Consider the following 23348-nt stretch of genomic DNA (forward strand, 5'->3'; position numbering starts at 1 on the left):
AATGGCATTTTTGTAAATACGTTTTTTCTCATAACATAAAAAATGGCACGCTTGGTATAAAAAAAATGGCATTAATAAAAAAAAGATTTGTATGATTCTAGTCAATTGCCCTAAAATATGTAATGTTCGAGTAAAATTCCCTAATATTAAACACATAACTATCTTGTAGTACACGGAAACATAGAGATTACACCAACAAACAAGCACAAGAATCTGTTTCAGCTTCTCCGATATTTTATACAATTCAATCTGAAACAAGACCAGAGAATAAAATCTCGAATGATTCTAACAAGTAAGAAAGAAAACACACTTCAGTTCTGTCTATTGGCAATGTAATTAGCCAAAGCCAACAAAGGAGCCACCTGGTCGGAACCAAACCCTAAAAGCTGTTCACGAGCATCTCTACTCAACTTCTCAGCGAACTCTCTCGATTTCTCCAACCCCATAATCTTCGGATACGTCAGCTTATCAGCAACCAAATCTTTCCCAGCAGTTTTACCTAATTCTTGAGACGATTTCGTGACGTCCAAGATATCGTCAACCACCTGAAACAACAAACCAACACACCTGGCGAATTGCCTCAGCCTCTCGATCTCATCGTCACTCCCTCCTCCAACGATCCCACCCAACACCGCAGAGGCTTCAAGCAACGCCGCCGTTTTATGCAAATGGATAAACTCCAAATGCTCCAAACCGACGTCGTTTGGGTCCAACCCTTCGCTGCTTATATCCGCCACTTGTCCAGCCGCGACGCCTTCGACGCCAACGGCTTTAGCCAATTCTCCCACGGCTCGAACCAGTCTCACCGGAGAAACCACGGGACTCGTCGCCGACACTAAATGCTCGAAGGCAAAGGGAAGAAGCGCGTCTCCGGCCAAAAGGGCGACCTTTTCGCCGAAGACTTTGTGGTTCGTGGGTTTCCCGCGGCGGAGATCGTCGTTATCGATGCACGGGAGATCGTCGTGGATTAAGGACATGGTGTGGAGCATTTCGACGGCGCAAGCTGCCGGCATAGCGACGGATGCTTCGCCTCCGACGAGCTCGCAAGCGGCGATGCAGAGAAGGGGCCTGATCCGTTTGCCTCCGGCGAGGAGAGAGTAGCGCATGGCTTCGTGGATCTTGAGTGGTTCTTGGAGAGGAACGGCCAAGTCCAAGGCTCTGTTGACGGACTCGGCTTTACTAACCATGTAAGACATGAAGTCGAAGGATGATGGTTTGTAATTGTGGTTGTCTTCTTTAGTGACGACGGAAGAGGAGACGATGTAGGAAGATGATGATGATGAAACGGTGCGTTTTGAGTTGATGACGATGGGTTTAAGAGTCGTGAGGGAAGAAGATCGGGTAAAGATAGAAGGATGATGGTGGTGAACCAATGAACCTAGAGTCATTGAAGCCATTGTGGTTTCTCAAGAGTATGTAACTTGGGATTGTAAAACAAGATTTGTGTTGGCCATTACTACTGGAGTGTAGATCATTATAAAGGGTTAGTGTTGGAGATGACGATGTATGTTTTACTATTAGAAAGCAGCTTCTTCTTCACTTCCATTGTTTATTAATTTTGTAAAATATAACTATGGTCACGCTTATTTTCCTCCAAAATATTTATTTTAATTTTCTTTCTAGAATAAAAATGTTATAGAAAGAGAATATGTATTCAATATGAATCTCTTATCAATTATATTAATATAAAAGTTTCATAGACTTAAAAGATCTATGTTAAACTCTTTCAAATGAAATATTTTAATATAATTTTTTTTAAAAAAATTAGTTAAATACTAATATAATTAGTTAGAAATTCATGTTGATATATATCTTAATAAACTTGTGAAGAATAAAGTATAGCTGATTGATTATATCCACTAACTAGAGTCAAATTTTGTCCAATAATTTTCCATGTGATAAGTGTAACACATGTCACAGTTTTGATTATTGATTTTAATTTTTTTTTACAACAAACATCTATTATATTATTTAAACTTGGGGTGGTAACCAGATCGGAGTAAAACAGTCAATAAAACAAAAAGATCTATGAAAAGAATAGACCTCCCTAGCCAGCGAATCAATAATTTCATTTTTCGCCATCTAGCTGATCTTCAATAAGCATTATCTACCTCTAGAATGATCCAAGCCAAAATTATTAAAACCCAACGAGGCGACAATACACATGTTTTGTGCGTTAACAGTATATCTACCTAATTTCCCCTTTTACTTTTTCATGTTTTTAAATACCTGAAAGAAACGTTTTGGTGGGAAAGGGCATAAAAGAATAGTTTATTATTGAGTGTAACACATGAGTTTATTATTGACTCTAGTTTATTATTGGGCATAAAAGAATAGTTTATATAGCTGATTGATTATATCCACTAACTAGAGTCAAATTTTATCCGATAATTTTCCATGTGATAAGTGTAACACATGTCACAGTTTTGATTATTGATTTTAATTTTCTTTTTACAACAAACGTCTATTATATTACTTAAACTTGAGATGGTAATCAAACTAAAATAGAACATCCAATAAAACAAAGAGATCTAGAAAAAGAATAGACATTTCTAGCCAGCGAATCAACAATTTCATTTTGCGCCCTCGGAAATAGCTGATCTTGAATAAGCATTATCTACCTCTAGAATGATCCAACCCAAAATTATTAAAACCCAACGAGGCGACAATACACATGTTTTGTGCGTTAACAGTATTTTTTACTCTTTCATGTTTTTAAATACCTGAAAGAAACGTTTTGTGGGGAAGGGCATAAAATAATAGTTTATTATTGAGCCATCTTCTTACTTGTCCCCATATGACTCTTTATTATTGTACTAGTATTATGGCTCCTGCTATGCAGTGGCACATTTTGTTTTGTCAAAATAAAATGTTAATACTAAAAAGTGCAGTATAATTATTAATATACATGTTTTTGTTTTGTTAAAATAGAAATATAAGTGTTACTAATTATTATGATGTTTTAAGTAAACTATCTATAAGAAGTAAGAAAACTGTTTATTAACTATATTTAAAGTTAGACATTTTTAAATAAAAGAACAGACATTTTTTAGAAAAAAATATGCTGAAACTTTATAGCAATGAACCACACTAACCAAACAAAATTCAATAAAATCAGAAACAATATATAAGTTAAAAAAGAAAGACAACACTTGTATACCAGTTCTTCATACTTTTGGATTTGATATTTTCTCTTATACATGAAAGTTTCATGAATATTATTTAAATAGTAAATAGTAAATACATGGGATTAGTGGTAGAAAACCACAGTATAAACCAGAATGTAATAATTAATAGTTATGGTGATTGGTGATTTAGCATTCGTTAACACAATAATTAATTATTAAGTGTTAGTAATTTCGTCTTCTTTACAATTCAGCATTCGTTGGTGATTGGTCTTCACCGAATATTTTGTTTGCATATAAACTTCATGACAACTTGTGATATCTTGCATATTTGCATTGTGATATCTTGCATATTTGCATTGTCTTAAGTCTCCATTTCACACATAATGATCATATATATTAGGAATTTAGCATCTTTAGAATCCATATTGCATTCATATGTCCTAATCAAGTAGTGGAGTGTCCTATGGAGTAATTGGAAGTGTTTAGAAGCATTATGGCTCAAGAAGAAACGGAAAATGATGTTAGTTCGAGTTCAAGCGAGCACAACTCGGGTTGAGCCAACGCGGGTTCCATTACCCGCGTCAAGGCGTCGAGAAGAACAAAATGAAGAACTCCAACGCGGCTTGGAGCGACGCGGGGTTGAGTACCCGCTCGCACGAACTAGAAGAATCATCGGAAATCCAGCGCGGGGAGGATGACGCGGGTTGGTGTCGATCGTCTCAACCCGCGTCACGAAGAGAAGGGACCGAGGAGTCACGCGGGACGGAGCCACGCGGGATCGACTACCCGCGCGCATGACGAGAGAGTAGCCTCGACAGTCTGACGCGGGACGAAGGCCGCGGGTTCCATTACCCGCGCGCATGACGGGAAAGATCGACGTTCTGACGCGGGACGAAGGCCGCGGGTTCCATTACCCGCGCGCATGACGGAGAAGATCGACGACCATCCGACGCGGGTGGTGTGACGCGGGGTATGCCCAGTCGCTCCAACCCGAGTCGATATTTATCATAAGTCAAATTTTAATGTTTTTAAGGGCTTTTAAGACTTTTTAATAGAAACCATTAAGTTTTCCAAGGACATATAAATACTCTTGTAATCTCAAAGTTGGGATCTTTTCTTGTTTTCTCTATCTAATCACAAAGAACTTTTAGGTGAAAGATCTTATCTTGATCATTTTCTCTTGTGATTGTTTGATTATTGGGATCACTAATCATGATTAACACCAAATCATCATTGATTCTTGGGCTCATCATGAAGAGTAGTGAGTAGTCATCTTTGGATTCATGGGTTAGGGAGACTAAGGGTGATTAAGCTAGATCTAAGGTGTTTTAGTATAGATCCATCTTGTTCCTTGCTAGTAGAGTGCTTTTAATGCAATTCTAGAGTTGGCCTCTCTAAAGTTGAGCTCTAGGCATTTCATGCTTGAAAGGTGTTTGATGAAATGCCTGAACCAACTCTCCTAAGCTTTTAACATTATTTACCAAAAAGATTTGTTGTTAAAGGTGTTAAGATGGCTAGTAGACTTGAGATTAATGATTACTTAGATAACATTCAACCAAAGAGATTTGATGCTTGAGTTATCTTAGTAAATGAACATTCATCTAGAGATAGAGTTTGTTTAGGATGGTGTCTAGGTCTAAGGTAGATAGATTGGTTGAAAGTTAACATCTTTAGATTGAAACTTGATCACCCAAGGTCAATTCCTTTAGCCCATGAGTTCTCTTATCCTATAAGAAAGAAAGCTTTGTCATTTATTGCATTTTAGTATCATTCTAGTTAAAAAATCATCACCAATTGATAGCACTGAAATTAAGCATGATCTTGCATTCCCTTTGCTTTAGAATCACTTAGAACTGGTTTGACATCCTTTATTCTACGACATTTGATTAGGAGCCTTGAAACTCCTATCATCAAATTGGCGCCGTTGCCGAATTCTAAGTTAATTGTGACATTGGGATTTAGTCATTTGCTTGAGACTAAGTCAATTTTTGTTTAATTGTGTTATTGCTTTTCTTTCTTTTTTCTCCATTTGGATTTCAGGTGTATGCACACAAGGAGCAGAGGTCCAACAAACCTGGTTCCAAGAGTTGAAGACATTAGAGCACTTGAGAGGGAGATTGCAAGACAGAGAAGAGAAGTAGAGCAACAAGCTCATTTGCAAAGGTTGGGGTTTGATATGGAGAATCTGCCTCAAGATGGTGATGCCCAAGGAGGCATTGATCCAAGAGCTGATCACCTTCGACCACAGCGCCAGCCACAACACCCACCACGCCAAGCTCGCTCCATTGGAGCCTATGATCAACCTCACATTAATGGTCATAGGTTAGGAATCAGAGCACCACCAGTGGAGAACAACAACTTCGAGATCAAGTCATGGCTGCTCAACACCATAGAGAACAACAAGTATCATGGTCTTGCTGCTGAAGACCGTTTTGATCACTTGTACAAGTTTGATAAGTATTGTGGCTTTTCCAAGACAAATGGTGTTTCTGAAGATGCCTTCAAGTTGAAGATGTTCCCTTTCTCTTTGGGAGACAAAGCACACCAATGGGAGAAGACTCTTCCAAGTGACACTGTCACCACTTGGGAAGAGTGTAAAAGAGCTTTCCTAGACAAGTTCTTCTCTACTTCAAGGACAACTAAGATCAGGAACGAAATCTATGGGTTTCAACAGAAAGGTCTAGAGAGTTTCAGTGAAGCATGAGAGAGGTTCAAGGGCTATTGGTCTCAATGCCCTCATCATGGTTTCAGCAAGGAGAGTTTGCTTAGCACCTTCTACAGAGGAGCTCTACCACAGTGCAGAAACAGGCTTGACACTGCCAGCAATGGTTTCTTCTTGGGGAGAACCGAGGAAGAGGCAGAGGAATTGGTAGAGAGCATGGCTAAGAGTGACTCGGTCTACAGTGAGGAGCATGATAGGGTCAACATAAGTGATGATCAACAGACAAAGAAAGAGATCAAGTCCTTGCAAGAGAAGATGGACTTGCTTCTTTCCAACCAAGCTAAGCAAGAGCAGATGAACTTTGTGGGTGGTCCTAATCAAGAGGTTCCTCCCAAGATCAATGAGGTTGATGGTTTGGAAGGCCAAGAAGAGCTGTGCTTCATCAACCACAATGGTTCTTGGTACAAGAAGGAGCCTAACTTTCAGTACAACAACTACCAGCAAAGATCCTACTCTAACAACCAGCAAGGAGGATACCAACAGAAGCAAAACACTCAGCAAGGGAGCTATCAACCTAGACAAAACACCCCTCCTGGTTTCAACAATAACAACAATCAGTCTACTCAGGCTCAAGGAAGTTCTTCCCAAGCTCCAGCTTCAGATACAAGTGTGGATGCAATGTTCAAGAAACTCTTGGATTTTCAGGCAAAGAATGAGAAGACAATGGGGTATGAGTTCAAGAACATTCACTCCAAGATTGATGGAAGCTACAATGAGCTCAACAACAAGATCAGACATTTGGAGAACCAGTTTGCTTCAATGAATTCTCAACCAAGTCGCCAACAAGGGGCATTACCTGGAAAGCCAGAGCAAAATCCCAAGGAAACTATGAAAGCAATCACCCTACGGAGTGGTAAACAGTTATCTCCAAGAATTCTCACCAAGGATGGTGAAAAGCAAGGTGGGGAGGTGGCTATCAACATTGATGATGAAGTGGTGATTGTAGATGAGAAGGTTGATGAAGAAATTCTAGAGAAGATTGTTGAAGCTAAGGGTAAAGGAAAGGTTGGAGAAGAGAAGAGGACAATGAAACATGGTGAAGCTGCTACTCCAACAAAGGACTCCTCTTTTGTTCCTCCTCCCTATGAGCCAAAGCTACCATTCCCTAGAAGATTCAAAAGACAACTATTGGAGAAGTACAAGGCACTCTTTGAGAAACAAATGAGTGAAGTTCAGATCACAATGCCCATCATTGATGCTTTTATGCTTCAATACAGCAAATTCTTGAAAGATGATGTAGCTGCAAAGAAGAAAGAGATGGAGGGCATGATGATCCTTACCCACGAGTGCAGTGCCATTATCCAGAGGTTAGATGTTCCAAGGAAGCTAGTGGATCCAGGATGTTTCACCTTACCCTGTGCTCTACGACCCATGGTATTCGAACGGTGTCTTTGTGATCTTGGGGCTAGTGTCAGCTTGATGCCTTTGTCTATTGCAAAGAAGCTTGGATTTACTCAATACAAGAAGTGTAAACTCTCTTTGGTGTTGGCTGATAGATCAGTGAAGATTCCTGTAGGTATTTTAGAAGACCTCCCTTTGATGGTTGGTAACTTTGAGATCCCTACTGATTTTGTTGTGTTGGAGATGGGGGAGGAAGCCCAAGACCCTTTGATCTCGAAGTTGTTGTTCTCCACTGGTGGTGCTCTGATTCCTAACCTATGACCATTAATGTGAGGTTGATCTTAGGCTCCAATGGCGCGAGCTTGGCGTGGTGGGTGTTGTGGCTGGCGCTGTGGTCGAAGGTGATCAGCTCTTGGATCAATGCCTCCTTGGGCATCACCATCTTGAGGCAGATTCTCCATATCAAACCCCAACCTTTGCAAATGAGCTTGTTGCTCTACTTCTCTTCTCTGTCTTACAATCTCCCTCTCAAGTGCTCTAATGTCTTCAACTCTTGGAACCAGGTTTGTTGGACCTCTGCTCCTTGTGTTCATACACCTGAAATCCAAAGGGAGAAAAAAGAAAGAAAAGCAATAACACAATTAAACAAAAATTGACTTAGTCTCAAGCAAATGACTAAATCCCAATGTCACAATCAACTTAGAATTCGGCAACGGCGCCAATTTGATGATAGGAGTTTCAAGGCTCCTAATCAAATGTCGTAGAATAAAGGATGTCAAACCAGTTCTAAGTGATTCTAAAGCAAAGGGAATGCAAGACCATGCTTAATCTAAGTGCTATCAATTGGTGAGATGATTTTTTTAACTAGAATGATACTAAAATGCAATAAAGGACAAAGGTTTCTTTCTTATAGGATAAGAGAACTCATGGGCTAAAGGAATTGACCTTAGGTGATCAAGTTTCAATCTAAAGATGTTAACTTTCAACCAATCTATCTACCTTAGACCTAGACACCATCCTAAACAAACTCTATCTCTAGATGAATGTTCATTTACTAAGATAACTCAAGCATCAAATCTCTTTGGTTGAATGTTATCTAAGTAATCATTAATCTCAAGTCTACTAGCCATCTTAACACCTTTAACAACAAATCTCTTTGGTAAATAATGTTAAAAGCTTAGGAGAGTTGGTTCAGGCATTTCATCAAACACCTTTCAGGCATGAAATGCCTAGAGCTCAACTTTAGAGAGGCCAACTCTAGAATTGCATTAAAAGCACTCTACTAGCAAGGAACAAGATGGATCTATACTAAAACACCTTAGATCTAGCTTAATCACCCTTAGTCTCCCTAACCCATGAATCCAAAGATGACTACTCACTACTCTTCATGATGAGCCCAAGAATCAATGATGATTTGGTGTTAATCATGATTAGTGATCCCAATAATCAAACAATCACAAGAGAAAATGATCAAGATAAGATCTTTCACCTAAATGTTCTTTGTGATTAGATAGAGAAAACAAGATAAGATCCCAACTTTGGGATTACAAGAGTATATGTCCTTGGAAAACCTAATGGTTTCCATTAAAAAGTCTTAAAAGCCCTTAAAAACATTAAAATTCGACTTAGGATAAATATTGACTCGGGTTGGAGCGACTGGGCATACCCCGCGTCACACCACCCGCGTCGGATGGTCGCCAATCTTCTCCGTCATGTGCGCGGGTAATGGAACCCGCGGCCTTCGTCCCGCGTCAGAACGTCGATCTTTCCCGTCATGCGCGCGGGTAATGGAACCCGCGGCCTTCGTCCCGCGTCAGACTGTCGAGGTTACTCTCTCGTCATGCGCACGGGTAGACGTTCCCGCGTGGCTCCGTCCCGCGTGACTCATCGGTCCCTTCTCTTCGTGACGCGGGTTGAGACGATCGACACCAACCCGCGTCATCCTCCCCGCGCTGGATTTCCGATGATTCTTCTAGTTCGTGCGAGCGGGTACTCGACCCCGCGTCGCTCCAAGCCGCATTGGAGTTCTTCATTATGTTCTTCTCGACGCCTTGACGCGGGTAATGGAACCCGCGTTGGCTCAACTCGAGTTGTGCTCGTTTGAACTCGAACTAACATCATTTTTCGTTTCTTCTTGAGCCATAATGCTTCTAAACACTTCCAATTACTCCACACTCCACTACCTGATTAGGACATATGAATGCAGTATGGATTCTAAAGATGCTAAATTCCTAATCTATATGATCATTATGTGTGAAATGAGGACTTAAGACAATGCAAATATGCAAGATATCAACTTGTAAACGTGAGAGTGATTTTTGTCTAGCCAAAAATACAAATTGATTTAGAATTTGAAAGTGATAGAAAGTTAACAACGAAACAATATTATTGATTTTTTTTTTTTTTTTGACACGGGCGGTCTCCGGAACCCCAGAGGACTCGAACCCAGGCGCCTTGGGATCCAATTCACTCTAGTGTTTACCACTAGGCTATTCTGTCCCGGCAAACAATATTATTGATTACTAAGATGAAACAAAAGGTATTTGATATAAGTTTTGTCAAAAAAAAGGTATTTGATATAAGTATGTAAGAAATTACGTGAAACGGATCATCTATTCTCATTTTCCTCTCGTCACCATGCTCCACGTGGCGCCAACCATGCATAAGAAACAATTCTCATCACAACTCCAGAATCATAGATGGAATAAAAGTGGAAAATTAACTCACCTTTCGTTTACCCAAAAAGAACTATTGTGTTTTCAAGGGAGAATGTGTGTTGTTTTTGATTATCACTTCCATAGTTTCCGGTTTTGCGATTGATGAAGTACTTTTACGGTGGTTGGTTCTCAAATGTTATGGAATTTATGTGATTAGTAGAACCAAGAAAAGTAATATACAAAGATCGTGATGTGATAGTAGAACCAAGAAAGTACTCTAAAACACCCTACTTACTAAAATTTTATCCTCACTATCCCCTTTCTTTTCTTACTATCCCTCCTCTTTCTTCTTTGATTTCTTGCCCTTTATTTATTTATTAGGATGGGTCCGCCCTACGGACGGCAAGTGAATAATAAAAACTGTTTTATATAAATTTATATTAATTTTATGAAGCATTTAAAAATCATGGTGGATTGAAAACTATATTATAAAAAACAATAATGAATAGAATTCTGATATCACATTGTTAGGGCATCATTAGTGGTAAAATAGCAAGTAGAGTACCTCACTAATATTTTTATTATTATTTTTGTACATAATTTAGTTATTAATAATTTTAAAAATTAAAATAGAAAAAACTGTAAAATAATACCACATGTATTCACTGATTCTTTAGAAATGTATGAAAGCTCTTCCCACAGGTACCACTCTTGCTTTTTTTTTATCCTTTCTCTTTCTTCTTTTTCAGCTTTTAATATTTTTAAATTTGTTAGAAACTGATGAATTTCAACCAGTGCGAGTGCCCTTATTTTTAATAAACATTTTTGGTTTGAAATTAAAATGACAATATCCTTCATTATTCTATTTTTTTAGAGAATACAAAATTAGCAAAAAACAATTCAGAATAATATGATAATATATATATATATATATATATATCTTCTTATTATTCTTAGTTCAATTTGACATAATAAAAGAAAATATTAACTTTAAATAGATAATATGTGAAATTTCATGTTTACCACATTCATGGTACCATTATTGATCTTTACCATCACTAAAGGGGCATTTTTAAAAATATATTTGCAATAAGTGGCAAAAGACTCTTATATCCTTGTTCTTGATATATATATAACAAATAATTATTTAAATAAAAAACATATTTTTTTATGTTTTCGAATTATACTTTTTTAGATTTTTTTTTTTTGGAATTGTTTTGGTTTATTTTATTTTATTTTTTTAATTCTACAGATATAAGATATGTTCGGTTATTTATAAAATTGGATTCAATTCTCGTTCAAATATTTTATTTATTTGGTTCAGTTTGGACAACAAAGTGGGGAACCAGCTAATATCAAAAACAAAATCAGGTCTCTTTCGGTTACGGGCGTTTCAGATTATTTTGGTTAATTTGAGTAAATTTTATTGATAAATTGATTTTTGCCAGGAAAAAAACAAGTGATTTAAGTTTTTGGATAAATTATCAGGTAGTTTATATAATTTTAAATAATTTAGGGAAATGGTATTCATATAATTCATTTTGGATAGTTCAGTTTATAAATAATAAGTTTATGATATTTGTTACTGTAAAACTAAGTTTATTTAATATTTTAGATTTGTAAATTATATTTCAAATTGAGATACTTATTGATTTTGGTTCGGTTCTCGTTTGTTTTTGATATTTTAGTTTCAGAAAAATATAGAATACATGATATATAGAAATATACCTGATTTATGAAATTTGATTTAGTTTCGATTTTGTTTTTTATTTGGTAAGGTTCGATTCTTCAGTTACGGGTAAACACATGGTTAATTTCATGTGTGCAGAGCTTTGTAGTACTAGTTAACGGCACATCGATTTTAATGTTTGATCTCAAACTTCTCGTCATTCTATTTATTTATAAATTAAAATTGGGATACAATTATTGACCATATATTAACTTAGAATAATAAATTGGCGAATGAATCAAATATATTTTTATTCGCTAGTTGACTATAGTAAGAATAATATTATTGTATACACCCAAATCAAAATTTAGAGTCATACACAGTAGAGCCTAAAGAGACCGACAAATAATTTAAGTGGTAAAGTAGTTTACGATGACGTGGATTTTTTTGTTATCTATCTATATATAATTGATTACGGCTGCTGGTTCAGAGGTGGACTTTGTGGGTTACCGGACTTGAAAAATTAGAGTTGTATAAAACCCAAAATTTATAAGTCTGAAGCCCAAATAATGTTGTGACGGACACGTGTCGTCTCTGCAGCGAACGACTTTCCACGTGGCAAAACAGGAGATATACCAACGTATTTATATATATATATATAGATTATTGTTTCTCTTTCTCCTTTTTTTTGAATATTTTCTGGGTCCCACCAGCTTCTTTTTATTTTTGACATCGATCAAAAAAGTTTTCAGCATTTTTTTCCTTTTTTTCCCGGCGGCTGGAGCTGTTCTTTTTTCCACAAACAACTTTTTTCTTTAGTTGTTATTATTATTATGGGAAAATCGCATTTTAAACACTAAAAGTGACACCTTCTAGCACTTTAAACACCGAAATTTTTTAACTAGCACTTTAAATCTTCAAAGTGACATTTTTATCATAATAAACCTCCAAAAACGTTTTCATGTTCATAGACGACTGGTACTGTTCATTTTACAGCTCAAAATGATGACGTGTCAGTTTCTTAAAAAAAAACAAAATACAGAAAAGTACAAGAAAAATCGAATGAAATTGGAAAAAATTGTAAAAAATTCAAAACAAAATTAAAAAAAAATCTAAATATTCAAAAGACATAAAATTTAAAATTAAAATTTCAAAATTTAAAATAAAATATTAAAACTCTAAAAATTCAAAAATAAAATTTAAAATTAAAATGTCAAATTTAAAAAAAAAAATTTAAATTTTTTTAAAAAAATTCTAAAATAAGATCTAAAATTAAAACTTCAAACTTAAAAATTAAAATTGTAAAAGAAAAATTGTAAATATTTAACCAAAAAAATTATATTTATTTTAAAATTCCATCCAATTAAAGTGACTGTCACTTATGATGATATCAAAACTTGTCTCCATCAAAAAAAATATATCAAAACTTGCTACCATCAAAAAAACTTTTTTTTATTCCGAATATCCAGACACCTTACATAGTCCGACTAGCGCATAAGTACACTTTGCGGAAAACATCTCGGGAGCCGCCAATTTCACCCCATGTTAACTGATGGTGACACATGGCTAATAATTCTCTCAAATGGATTATATTGAGTTTTGTCCCAAAAAGATTTTCTAAAAAAAAATGACCAAATTGTTTTCATTAAAGATGCAAAAGACTCTTATGCTCTAAACATAAAAATACAAATAAATAAAGAAAAAATTCAAATTATTTTTTTTAAAATATTTTAGATCTTATTTTAGAATTTTTAAAATTTTATTTTCGTTTTTAAATTTTAAATTTTAATTTTAGATCTTATTTTTGCATTTTTAGAATTTTTAATATTGTATTTTATTTTTAAGTTTGAAATATTAATATTTATGTTTTTTTGAATTTTGATTTTTTTGATTTTTTTTGAATTTTTTATATTTTTTCCAATTTTATTCGAATTTTTCTGTATTTTACGTATTTTATTTTATATTTTTAAGGAAAAAAGAAACCGACACGTCATTATTTTAACCTGTAAAATGAACAGTACTGGTCGTCTATGAACTGGAAAATGTCGTTGGAGGTTTATTATGATAAAAATGTCACTTTGAAGGTTTAATGTGCTAGTCAAAAAATTTCAGTGTTTAAAGTGCTAGAAAGTGACACTCTCGGTGTTTAAAATGCGATTTCCCTTATTATTAATATTATTTCTTTTCTATTTTTCTTTAAAATATTTGTACGGGTACTACCATCCTTTTTTTTTTAATTTTGACAGCGATCAGAAAAACAATTAAGCATTTTTCTTTTTTTTTATCTTTTTTAGCTTCATCATCTTTTTTTGAAACAATTTATTCAAAAAAAATAAAAATATCACTGATGATTTATGTGCATGAAAAAGTATAATTTTAAATTCCATTTTTCTATTTATAACTAAATAATACTTTTATAATAATAAAATAAAATAACAAATAAATTATTTAAGAATATTTGAACCACAAATTAAATTCAAAATTAAATTTAATATAAAATATATAAATAACATATTTTCTTAAATTGTTTTTATCTCTTTTATATAAAAGCGTTCAAATCAAAATAAGATATTTCATATATTTTATTACCTTATATTTATAATTAAGTTAAAAATTTATATAAAATATTCCTATTGTTTCATAAAAATAATTTTGACAATTTTTCTTATTATATAATGAGTATCATTTTAAAATTTCAATATAGTTATTTTTATTTTTATTTTAATACTTCCTTCATTCACAATATATGTTGTTTTATCTTACTGCACACAGATTAAGAAATTCAATATCTTATAAAAAAACATTTTAAAGATATAAATTTAAAATCATTCGACCAGTTATAAAGACCGTAAAATCTAATTAGCTGAACAGTTTTCAATAAATTTGATTTAATCTTAAACTCTCAAGACTCAAATATTTTGAAACAAAAAGACTTTTAAAAATCATATAACCCACAAAAAGAAAGAAGTTAGAGCACTTAAATGCATCCTCAAGTATTTGAAACAAGTAACGAATCCACACAAAAATAAAAGTTTTCTATTAATCAAAGGATCTAGTGTACGAGAAAGAGAAAGAGGTAAAGATAAAAAGAAATTGATGTAGAGGTCTATATCAATATTTTGAATGTGGAAATAGTCCTGCCACCACCGATTAACTTGTCTTGTGATTTGAACTATTAGGTACTAATGGTTTTATTTCGAACTACTATGTGTATTTTTGATTACTAGAACTACTAGGACTTTTATGTGTATTTTGGACTATTAGCACTATTAAGACTATTTTGGATTACCTCGAACTACCTTGAACTACTATGTATTATGCATATTTCTAAAAAAATTATAATTTAGGCTTATTATATATTTTTGGCAGTTATAACTTATATAAATTGAAATTATATGTCCATATATGTATTTGGATACCAAATTAGTCATGATTTTTTTAATATTTCTTAAGTTGTTAGAAAACTTATCATTTCCACAAAAAACTTCCGTATACTTCCATACCTAATGTCTTGATGGTAAAGTCATAATAAGGTGAATCACACAAATTACATATTTTCAGAATTTTGTTTTTAAAAAAGTGTTATATACGATCTAAAATTGTTTATATACATTGGTTTCAATAGAAATATTTTTTTAATTTTTCATATGGTATTACTAATAAATATTGAAAGTTTCAAAAGTATTACTATGAACAAGATAATATTACTACTATCTTGAGTATTACTAAGTGTAAATGTAATATTTAAAAATTATTTTTCAAACATGTGTTAAATATGTTCTACATGTTTTAGGTGTTTTATTCATCTTAGTATATAACTGATTTTCATTTTAAATTATTGAGTTTCTAATAATCTTTTAAGTTTTAGACATTGTTTTTAAAAAAATAGTTTTCTTAATAATAACTGAAAAAACTCAGTTATCCAAATATTTTTTTTGTACATATTAATACCCAATATTCTAAACCAAGAGGTTCTAAATAGCAAACATCAAACATCCAAATTTTTAGTTACACTTATACAATTTTTTCTTCTTTTGGCATCCAATATTTTTGTCATACATTTAGACAAGTACAAAACAATAAATTTTTAATAGATCCAGGTTTAATTTTTTTTTTTAATAAATCTTGCTTTTTCCCTTTTCCATCAACTCTTTTTTTTCTCTTTTGACTTTTCTTCAGTTTTTATATCTTAGACTGGACGTGAAACCATTCCTTCATATACCCATCAAGCAAGCAAAAATTCCTGTGTAAAAGAAGAGAAGCCATTTGTGATAAAGAACTTATTATTAAGCTTGTAAATAACCTAGACAAAACTGATCATGGCAAAAAAAGAAACAAGAACATAATCAAACCAGTGATGTTATGAATGATTACCACAGCCAATTCTTTTGGACACTGAAACATCTTAAATCCAATAAGTTTAAAGCCTTTCTTCTCAAAACGAGAGTTGATTTAAACGGATTGGTGCTACTGGGATTTTTATTCAGATTTTTATTTGGGCTTAGAGTGAGTGGAATTGTGTATATGGCCTATTGTGTTATGAGATATTGTTGGTGACCCGATGTGTGTCATAGAAACAATAAAGAGTTTAAGCAAAGAAAGATAGCTCACTGGCTGCAAATCACATTCAAAGCTTTGTAGAGTTCAGAGGTTACTTTACATCAAAGAAGCAAAAGCGTGAAACAAAAGAGAAGAAAACAGCTTACAAGACATCGTTTTATGCCGTCTGGTTTCACCATGATGTAAGTCTTCTCAACTTGCTCCAAAAGAGAAAACACAAGCATCAAATCAAAAGTTCAGTAGATTTGCACCGAAGGGGATGAAAGTGCAAATCATAGAAGCAACAAGCTGCGTTATCTCACAAACCGGACATTAAATTCCTAACCGGCAAGCCTAATGGTTGGTGCACAACATGGCCATCAAGATAAGCTGGTCGAGCAACCACAACCTTATATTCCCCTTGAAAATGAGTTCCAAGCTTGCACTTGATTCAGCGACAGACTCGCTCTCATTAATTCACTAGAGATACTCCGCACTCACATGAATAAAATGACTCTCATCACTCCTAAAATTACAAGAATCCTCGTAAAAACAGAGTAAACCTGGAAGATCCTAGATACATAAGACAATAAAGACTCATCTACACGGTTCATCTTTGAATCAACACTCCTACGGCTAAGCAAACGGAACCATAATCGACAGCAATACCGACGAAAAGGAGGTGTCAGTTCCCAGAACTTGGTGAGCACTCTCTCGCCGACGAACTCTGGAGACTGAGGAAGGAACATCGGAGAGGCGAAGAGAAACATAGAGAATAGGATAGATTTACAGAAGAATCTTTCTTTCGACTGAGAAGTGAGGCATCCCGGAGGCAGAGAGAAAGGTAGAGATTTTTCTTTTGAGAGATTGAGAATGGGGAAGAGAAACACGTGCTAGGGTTGGGAAATCCGGGTTAGACCCGACTAGGCTTGAGTCGGGTGAGTTAGTTTAGGTTGGATCCGTAGATAACTAAATTCATTAAGGGCTCTTTTGTACTTAGCCACGTTTTCATTTAAAAATAAATGAAAAGAAATAACTTAATAAGACTGGGACATATTAGAATAAACGTAATAGGTAGTAGGGCATTATAGAATATCGGCTCATTCACATAGGCTCTGGTGACCATTCAAATAGAAAGAATGAAAAAAAAATGAACAAGAACAAGAACGATATTACTTTCGTTCTATTTAAAATTTAAGAAATGACAGAGAATTATACGCAGCAAATATTTTTACTTTTAAAAAAATGAGTAAAAATAGATTATTTCTTTTCATTTCCTATGTCACCATTAGTGAGTCATGACGTGTGTTAAAGCTTTGTAAAATCATAATTAAAGACATGAGAACATGCAAAAGTACCAAACTTATTGGTAAAACATATTTAACGGGCCTAAGGGGCTTAATTGGCTTAATGGGCCCAGTTGTGTAAAGATTTTGTTTTAACTCGGCGTCGAGAAAAAGCTAAGAGAGGATTGTGTCATTCTTGGTCGTTTTTGATTCAGTCGTTAACCTGTTCCGATCTCGTGTTCTGCAACGAAATTATCAACTTGTAAGCTTCTTCCTTCATTTATTATGTATATCAACTTTTAGTTTCTTTTGTATTTCCTTTTCGACTCATTAGGAAAGTTTCGATCTTTGAGCTCTAAGTTGATTAAAGCGTTTTCCTTTCTGGGTTTGTGTTTAGGGATCAAGTCTTTCTAGAAATTCTCGTAGCTTTCTTACCAAGATTGACTGCTCTGTCTCCGTATCTGCATAGAAACCAACTGATTGTTCATTCCTTGGTTTGTCTCAGCTTTATTTAGAAGTCAGAGAAGCAGAAGCAATGATTGGGTTGTTTAAAGTAAAGGAAAAGCAAAGAGAACAAGCTCAAAACGCTAGTAGAGGAGGAGGAGGAGGAGCTTCTGTTAAGAAGCAATCTGCTGGTGAACTTCGTCTTCACAAAGGTATTATTCCCTTTTTATATCTTTCTTTCCTTCTTGCATATGGTCTCTTCCTAAAGTTTTGATTCTTTTTAAAATTGTGTAGATATATCAGAGTTGAACCTTCCAAGCTCGTGTACGATATCGTTTCCTAATGGCAAAGATGATTTGATGAACTTTGAAGTCTCCATTAAACCCGATGATGGATACTACCAGTTGAGTGTAGAGTCTTTTTTCCATAACTCATGCTCACAATTCGAAAGGGTTTCAGAAACTCATTTGTTTGTTTATTTTTCTTGGTTAATGATAAACAGTAATGGTACATTTGTTTTCACGTTCCAAGTGTCTCCTGTGTATCCACATGAAGCTCCTAAAGTTAAATGCAAAACCAAGGTAGGCTACCTTATAGTTTCTATCTTCTACTTGGAATATGTTACTTGTTTATATATTTGCTTTCCTTATAGCTCCATCTTTGCTTTCTGATTGCTTGTTTTCTTTGTTTTTTTTTTAAGGTTTATCATCCCAATATTGATTTGGAAGGAAACGTTTGCCTCAACATCTTGCGTGAAGACTGGAAACCTGTTCTTAACATCAACACTGTTATCTATGGACTCTTCCACCTTTTCACGGTAAGCCTGATACATCAATCAGGCTTAGTGTTTGTGTTATTATCTGATTCTCTTAAACTGAGTGTATGTGTTTTTTCACACAGGAACCAAATTCTGAAGATCCATTGAACCATGATGCAGCACAAGTTTTAAGGGACAACCCAAAGCTGTTTGAGACCAATGTCCGGAGGGCCATGACAGGTGGCTATGTTGGTCAAACCTTTTTCCCGCGCTGTATCTAACAAAAAGCTCTGAAGACGATAAGAACCGATGAAAGCCCCTTTGTCTGCCTATTGTATCTCTCAAAAACCCCTTGTTTATTTGCTTTTGTGTAAGACTACATTTCCCTTGGCGTGATCTTTCTGAACTTTTAGTTCGTGAGAGTTCGACAAAGGAGACTGAAAAGGAACTGAGTACTCAAAAAATGTGGATTCTGTAACATGCTTGATCTCTAATCTTATATTTTATAATTCTCCTCAAATTCAGTTTGATTTGGTTTGTTTTATAAGTCCAGCTCTGGTATAATACATAGTGTTAGTGGTCTCGAACATGTCTTGTGTTTCGAAATAATCAGAACATTAATCAATGTCAGATCATTTCAGTTTCTTTAGAAGTCGCTGTTTTCACGTTTTCTCGATCAGACCAACAGAAACCCAAACCGAACAGCCATCAAGGGCATCTGCTTCACGTACAACATTAATGTTGGCAATGGGATTGTTAGAAAGGAAGAGAGAGTTGAAACGGTGAAGAGAGTGATGGATGACGAAGAAGGAGAAGAGATGAGAAAGAATGTCAAGGAACTGAAGAATAAGACAGCAGATAAAGTTCTCGACGCCGTAAGCTACAAAGTTTAAGAACTGAGAATCTTGTAGAAAAGCCATGTTCGTTAGTCAAACGCTGCGATCGAGATGAGCGTCACAAAATTTAACGGAAGCTAGGGAAGAATCACCGCAGGATCCGCTGCTTTTAACCGTCTTTCAGCCGCAGAGGAGAGAGAATATGGACAAAATGAGACGCTGTTATTTTTTGCGTCACCAGCGTCACGGGAGCTCTTTGAATATTTGATCGCTGCGTTTTCTATTTTATCACCCGCGAAACCAATAAAGCAGAAAACTGTGAAAAAATGCAGTCGCATGTCTTGATCGCAGCGTTACCGAAACGAACAGGGCTAAACAAAGATACATGTGTTCAAGAAACATGAACCTTTTATTTTAGATGTCTGAATGGAAACCAAGAAGAAGAAAACTGTGTAATGACTTACAAATATGTTTGGTTCAACAGTGAAAGCACAGCACAGAAGAAGCCATTGGTAAACATCTAGTAAGAGAGATCCAGGAGGGATTCAAGCCAATACACTTACAGGCTCGGTAGCTTTCTTGAGCCATTCCATTTCAGCCTGGTTCAGGAACGGGGCCAAGATGTCCTTGCATTTCAGATGGTATGTGTTTAACCAATCGATCTCTTCTCGTGTCAACTGCTTTAGATCGATAAGTTTCACTTGGTACGGTGCCTAGAGAGAGATAGAATGAGAGTTACTCAGACATGCATATAGATAACAGAACCAAGAACAGTTAAGTGAGCAAGTAAGTACCCAAGTGATATGCTCGAACTGCAAGTAGCCCTTGTCACCAAAGTTAAACTCAGTTTCAGCATCATTAACAACAAGAACATTCTCTAGCCTTATACCAAAGTTCCCATCCTCATAGTAACCAGGCTCTGCAAAAGAAAGAAGAAAACAAACCACGGTTCTTAGCATATGAAGATCAATATCAAGCTTTCGTTGCAGAGACAGACCATCTGTTACAGTCATGGTAGCTTGAAGAGGAACATTCCTAGCACTAGGTCTGAAACTAACTTGGTGAGGTCCTGCACACAATCCCAACACCTATTAATATACATACAAAAAAGATTGATTACCAAAGAGGTTTCTAATCGCTTTACCTTCATGAACGAAAAGGTAAGAGCCAACACCATGACCAGTACCATGTCGATAATCCAACCCAAACTTCCACAAAGGAGCTCTAGCAAGTATATCAAGTGTATAACCATTTGTTCCTTTCGGAAACCGAGCGTTTCCAAGTGCAACATGACCCTTGAGCACCTAAACATGCATCCCATTAAAACATACGTATTAGAGTCAATAACAACGTTATATTCTTCAGCAGAAAGTTAATCATTAATTACCGCGGTATAACAGTCCTTCTCATGAGCTGAAGGTTTTCCAAAGTGAACCGTTCTTGTTATATCAGTTGTTCCATCGAGATACTTCACTCAAACAAAATGTGTATGTTAGAGAAAATAAATGAAGCTTATAGTATATACTCAAATCATGTGATTATAAACCTGTGCTCCTGAATCACATAAGTAAATCTTGTCAGGGTCCATCTCAGCACAAGCTTCAGGCTCTGGTGAGTAATGAATGATGGCAGCGTTTGAACCAACGGATGATATAGTAGGAAAGCTTAGACCTCTAAAATGCTGCAACCACATTGAACAGAAACGTTTATATATTAAGATGCTTTTACAGTGAATGACGTTTGATATGTAAGAGATTACCTCTTTGGCAGCTCGGAGACTCTCCAGCTTATCACTCACAGTCACTTCAGTAAGCTTAGAGGTCTCACTAGTTGGTTTCTTTTTGTTTGCCTCTGCTTCCATAAAGTATCCAGATGCTCCATAAAGCTCTTGCATCTACAGTTTCACAAACACGAGTGTACATGAAACAATCTTGGATACAAGATTTCTCCAGGACTCGTTCTCCCTCCGTTTCATATCAAGTGTCGTTGTAGAGTAAAATTTTTGTTACAAAATATGTGTTGTTTTAGAATTTCAATGCAAAATTTATTAATTTTACCTGCTACATGACTCTTTTATGTTCTCATGTTTATTTTTTTATGGTTGAAATATGATTATGTATATAGTTAATGATGTTTTTATTTAGAAAATATGCAAAATTAGAACCTGTGCACGAATCTAAAACGACATTTGAAATGAAACGGAGGAAGTATTCATTTACAGTACCTGGTTATCGAGCCAAACAAGGTACTGGACAACAGCTGCACCATCACGAACATGTGCTTTCTTGAGTCCTTCGAGCTCAACAGGGTTCTAACATAACATAAAAGAATCAATACTATAAAGCAAAGAAATTAAGAGAAGTTACTTTTTGTAAAGAGTATTCATTATTGACTACCTTTAAGGCTTTTGGGAGTGAGAGAGGAGATGGTTGCAAGAGGACCTTATCAGCATCCAACTTTGAATAAAGCGCATAGCAGCAGGAAGCAGGGTCCACCCACAACCGATCAGTCTGGTCAGAATCAATCTCCATGTCCTCGATTTTAGATGAGAATGATGAAAAAAGTTGTTTTGAAGCAAGCAACGCCACATCTGAGATGACATGTGTGTACTCCTTGACTTCCACACCAAGCCCTTTGAAATACTCACTCACCTCATTGGATACTTTCTTCTTGTCCACATAGAGGAACGCAGAGTCGGTTGTAATGATTGCAAAGGCGTGAACAACGGGACAGTAAGCAACATCGGTTCCACGGATGTTGTATAGCCAAGCAACCTCATCGAGAGCAGCGATGACTAAACCACGCGCACTCTCTTGCTTAAGCTTTGCTCTCAAATCTGTCAACTTGTCGGAGACAGAGCGGCCAGCAAACTCCAAGGGATGGACAATAACAGGGTTCATCTCAGAAGGTGGACGGCTCTTCCAGACTTCATCCACAAGATCAGTTGTTGTCGGAATAAGGTTCTGACTCTTCTTAGCAAAGGCTTTTCCCCATCTGTTCGCTGTGTCTACCGAGACACACCATGGATCAACACCTATGTTTGCTCCCTCAGACAGATTCTAAAACATCAATGAAGACAAAAATCAAAATCAAAAGAAACATGTGAAAGTGATTGATCATCGTGTGAGTGACTCACATCAGACATCCAAACTTCAACAAGAGGATCTTCTCCCATACGCATGAGTGTCCACTCATCACTAAGCTGTTGGATCGCTTGCAAGAAGTAGCGTCCATCAGTCCAAAGCCTTGCTTCGTTCTTCGTGATTAGCGCCAAACCTATCAAAACCCAAAACAGAGAGATAGAGACAGAGATCATCAGTTAAGGGTAAGTCTTTTTTCCGAACCAAAGATCCAGTCCAACGATTATTACAGAACAGAACACAACACAAACCTGCACTTCCAGTAAATCCAGACACGAACTCACGCCGTTTGTCTCGAGCAGACACATACTCGCTCTATTGAAATTGAAACACAAAATTCGATTTAATAAAACTGTAAAAATCGAAACTTTATATTGTTCAAAGATCGGATCATGGATACAAGAAAAAGGGTCGATTCAAACCTGGTGATAGTCTTCGGAAGGGACGACGAGAGCGTCGAGAGGAGGAGAGTGAGAGGCCATTAGTGACCTCAGGGAAGAGAGAATCTCAGACATGATGACGGTGTTTCGGTTTCTGTTTCTGTTTCAGATAGAATTTTGCGTTATGTTGAGTCTTGTGTCAATGTCGTCGAGCACAGATGGGGAGAGAGAGAGAGAGAGAGAGATGATAATAAAGTACTGTATATACAGATTACGTGTTCCTAGGAATCCTAATGGCTGACGCAAGTCACGCAACTAAAATAAATATAAGGGAAGCCGAGCTATTTCCCCACGAGAAGTATCGCATAGCACCAGATGTCTCTTAAAACTATGCCTCGAGAAGTATCGCATAGTATCTCATAGACGCAGATAATGCCATATATCCAGTG

At 35.7% G+C, this 23348-nt stretch overlaps 3 protein-coding genes and 1 non-coding gene across 5 annotated transcripts; 1 reads left to right on the forward strand and 3 right to left on the reverse strand.

Annotated features, from left to right (window-relative positions):
• Nucleotides 1-125: 125 nt before the first annotated feature.
• On the reverse strand, nt 126-1907 carry LOC106384672 (heterodimeric geranylgeranyl pyrophosphate synthase large subunit 1, chloroplastic). The gene has a single exon (XM_048752927.1). The coding sequence runs from the start codon at nt 1395-1397 to the stop codon at nt 312-314; it is 1086 nt and encodes a 361-aa protein (XP_048608884.1). The 5' UTR covers nt 1398-1907; the 3' UTR covers nt 126-311.
• Nucleotides 1908-5769: 3862 nt separating this feature from the next.
• LOC125584604 lies at nt 5770-5876 on the reverse strand. The gene has a single exon (XR_007321516.1). It is a non-coding gene; the product is annotated as a small nucleolar RNA R71 (small nucleolar RNA).
• Nucleotides 5877-17463: 11587 nt separating this feature from the next.
• On the forward strand, nt 17464-19063 carry LOC106389820 (NEDD8-conjugating enzyme Ubc12). 2 transcript variants are annotated; one of them, XM_013830168.3, is made up of 6 exons: nt 17464-17604; nt 17848-17998; nt 18081-18189; nt 18289-18367; nt 18487-18603; nt 18687-19063. In XM_013830168.3, exons 2-6 carry the CDS (start codon nt 17878-17880, stop codon nt 18822-18824), a joined length of 564 nt encoding a protein of 187 aa, XP_013685622.2. In that variant the 5' UTR covers nt 17464-17604; nt 17848-17877; the 3' UTR covers nt 18825-19063. The 2 variants fall into 2 exon arrangements, with proteins under 2 accessions (XP_013685622.2, XP_048608885.1); XM_048752928.1 differs by lacking the exon at nt 17464-17604 and adding an exon at nt 17680-17727.
• A 702-nt stretch (nt 19064-19765) lies between these two features.
• LOC106389819 (aminopeptidase P1) lies at nt 19766-23202 on the reverse strand. The gene is made up of 12 exons (XM_013830167.3): nt 22942-23202; nt 22771-22834; nt 22516-22655; nt 21776-22438; nt 21604-21690; nt 21139-21273; nt 20926-21060; nt 20767-20847; nt 20524-20683; nt 20377-20448; nt 20174-20298; nt 19766-20092 (listed from the first exon to the last, which is right to left on the reverse strand). The coding sequence occupies exons 1-12, from the start codon at nt 23032-23034 to the stop codon at nt 19925-19927; spliced, it is 1923 nt and encodes a 640-aa protein (XP_013685621.2). The 5' UTR covers nt 23035-23202; the 3' UTR covers nt 19766-19924.
• Nucleotides 23203-23348: the final 146 nt, after the last annotated feature.

The sequence above is a fragment of the Brassica napus genome, chromosome C3, assembly GCF_020379485.1.
Source record: "Brassica napus cultivar Da-Ae chromosome C3, Da-Ae, whole genome shotgun sequence".
In the NCBI taxonomy this organism is placed as follows: domain Eukaryota; kingdom Viridiplantae; phylum Streptophyta; class Magnoliopsida; order Brassicales; family Brassicaceae; genus Brassica; species Brassica napus.

Excerpts from the sequence above, each read along its gene's own strand:
- LOC106384672 (XM_048752927.1), bottom strand. The coding sequence starts at position 1,397 with ATGGCTTCAATGACTCTAGGTTCATTGGTTCACCACCATCATCCTTCT.
- LOC106389820 (XM_013830168.3), top strand. The coding sequence starts at position 17,878 with ATGATTGGGTTGTTTAAAGTAAAGGAAAAGCAAAGAGAACAAGCTCAA. Across the intron at positions 17,999-18,080 it reads TGAACTTCGTCTTCACAAAG|ATATATCAGAGTTGAACCTT; the intron begins GTATTATTCCCT and ends AAAATTGTGTAG. Across the intron at positions 18,190-18,288 it reads CCCGATGATGGATACTACCA|TAATGGTACATTTGTTTTCA; the intron begins GTTGAGTGTAGA and ends AATGATAAACAG.
- LOC106389819 (XM_013830167.3), bottom strand. The coding sequence starts at position 23,034 with ATGTCTGAGATTCTCTCTTCCCTGAGGTCACTAATGGCCTCTCACTCT. Across the intron at positions 22,835-22,941 it reads CTTCCGAAGACTATCACCAG|AGCGAGTATGTGTCTGCTCG; the intron begins GTTTGAATCGAC and ends CAATTTCAATAG. Across the intron at positions 22,439-22,515 it reads TTGAAGTTTGGATGTCTGAT|AATCTGTCTGAGGGAGCAAA; the intron begins GTGAGTCACTCA and ends TTGATGTTTTAG.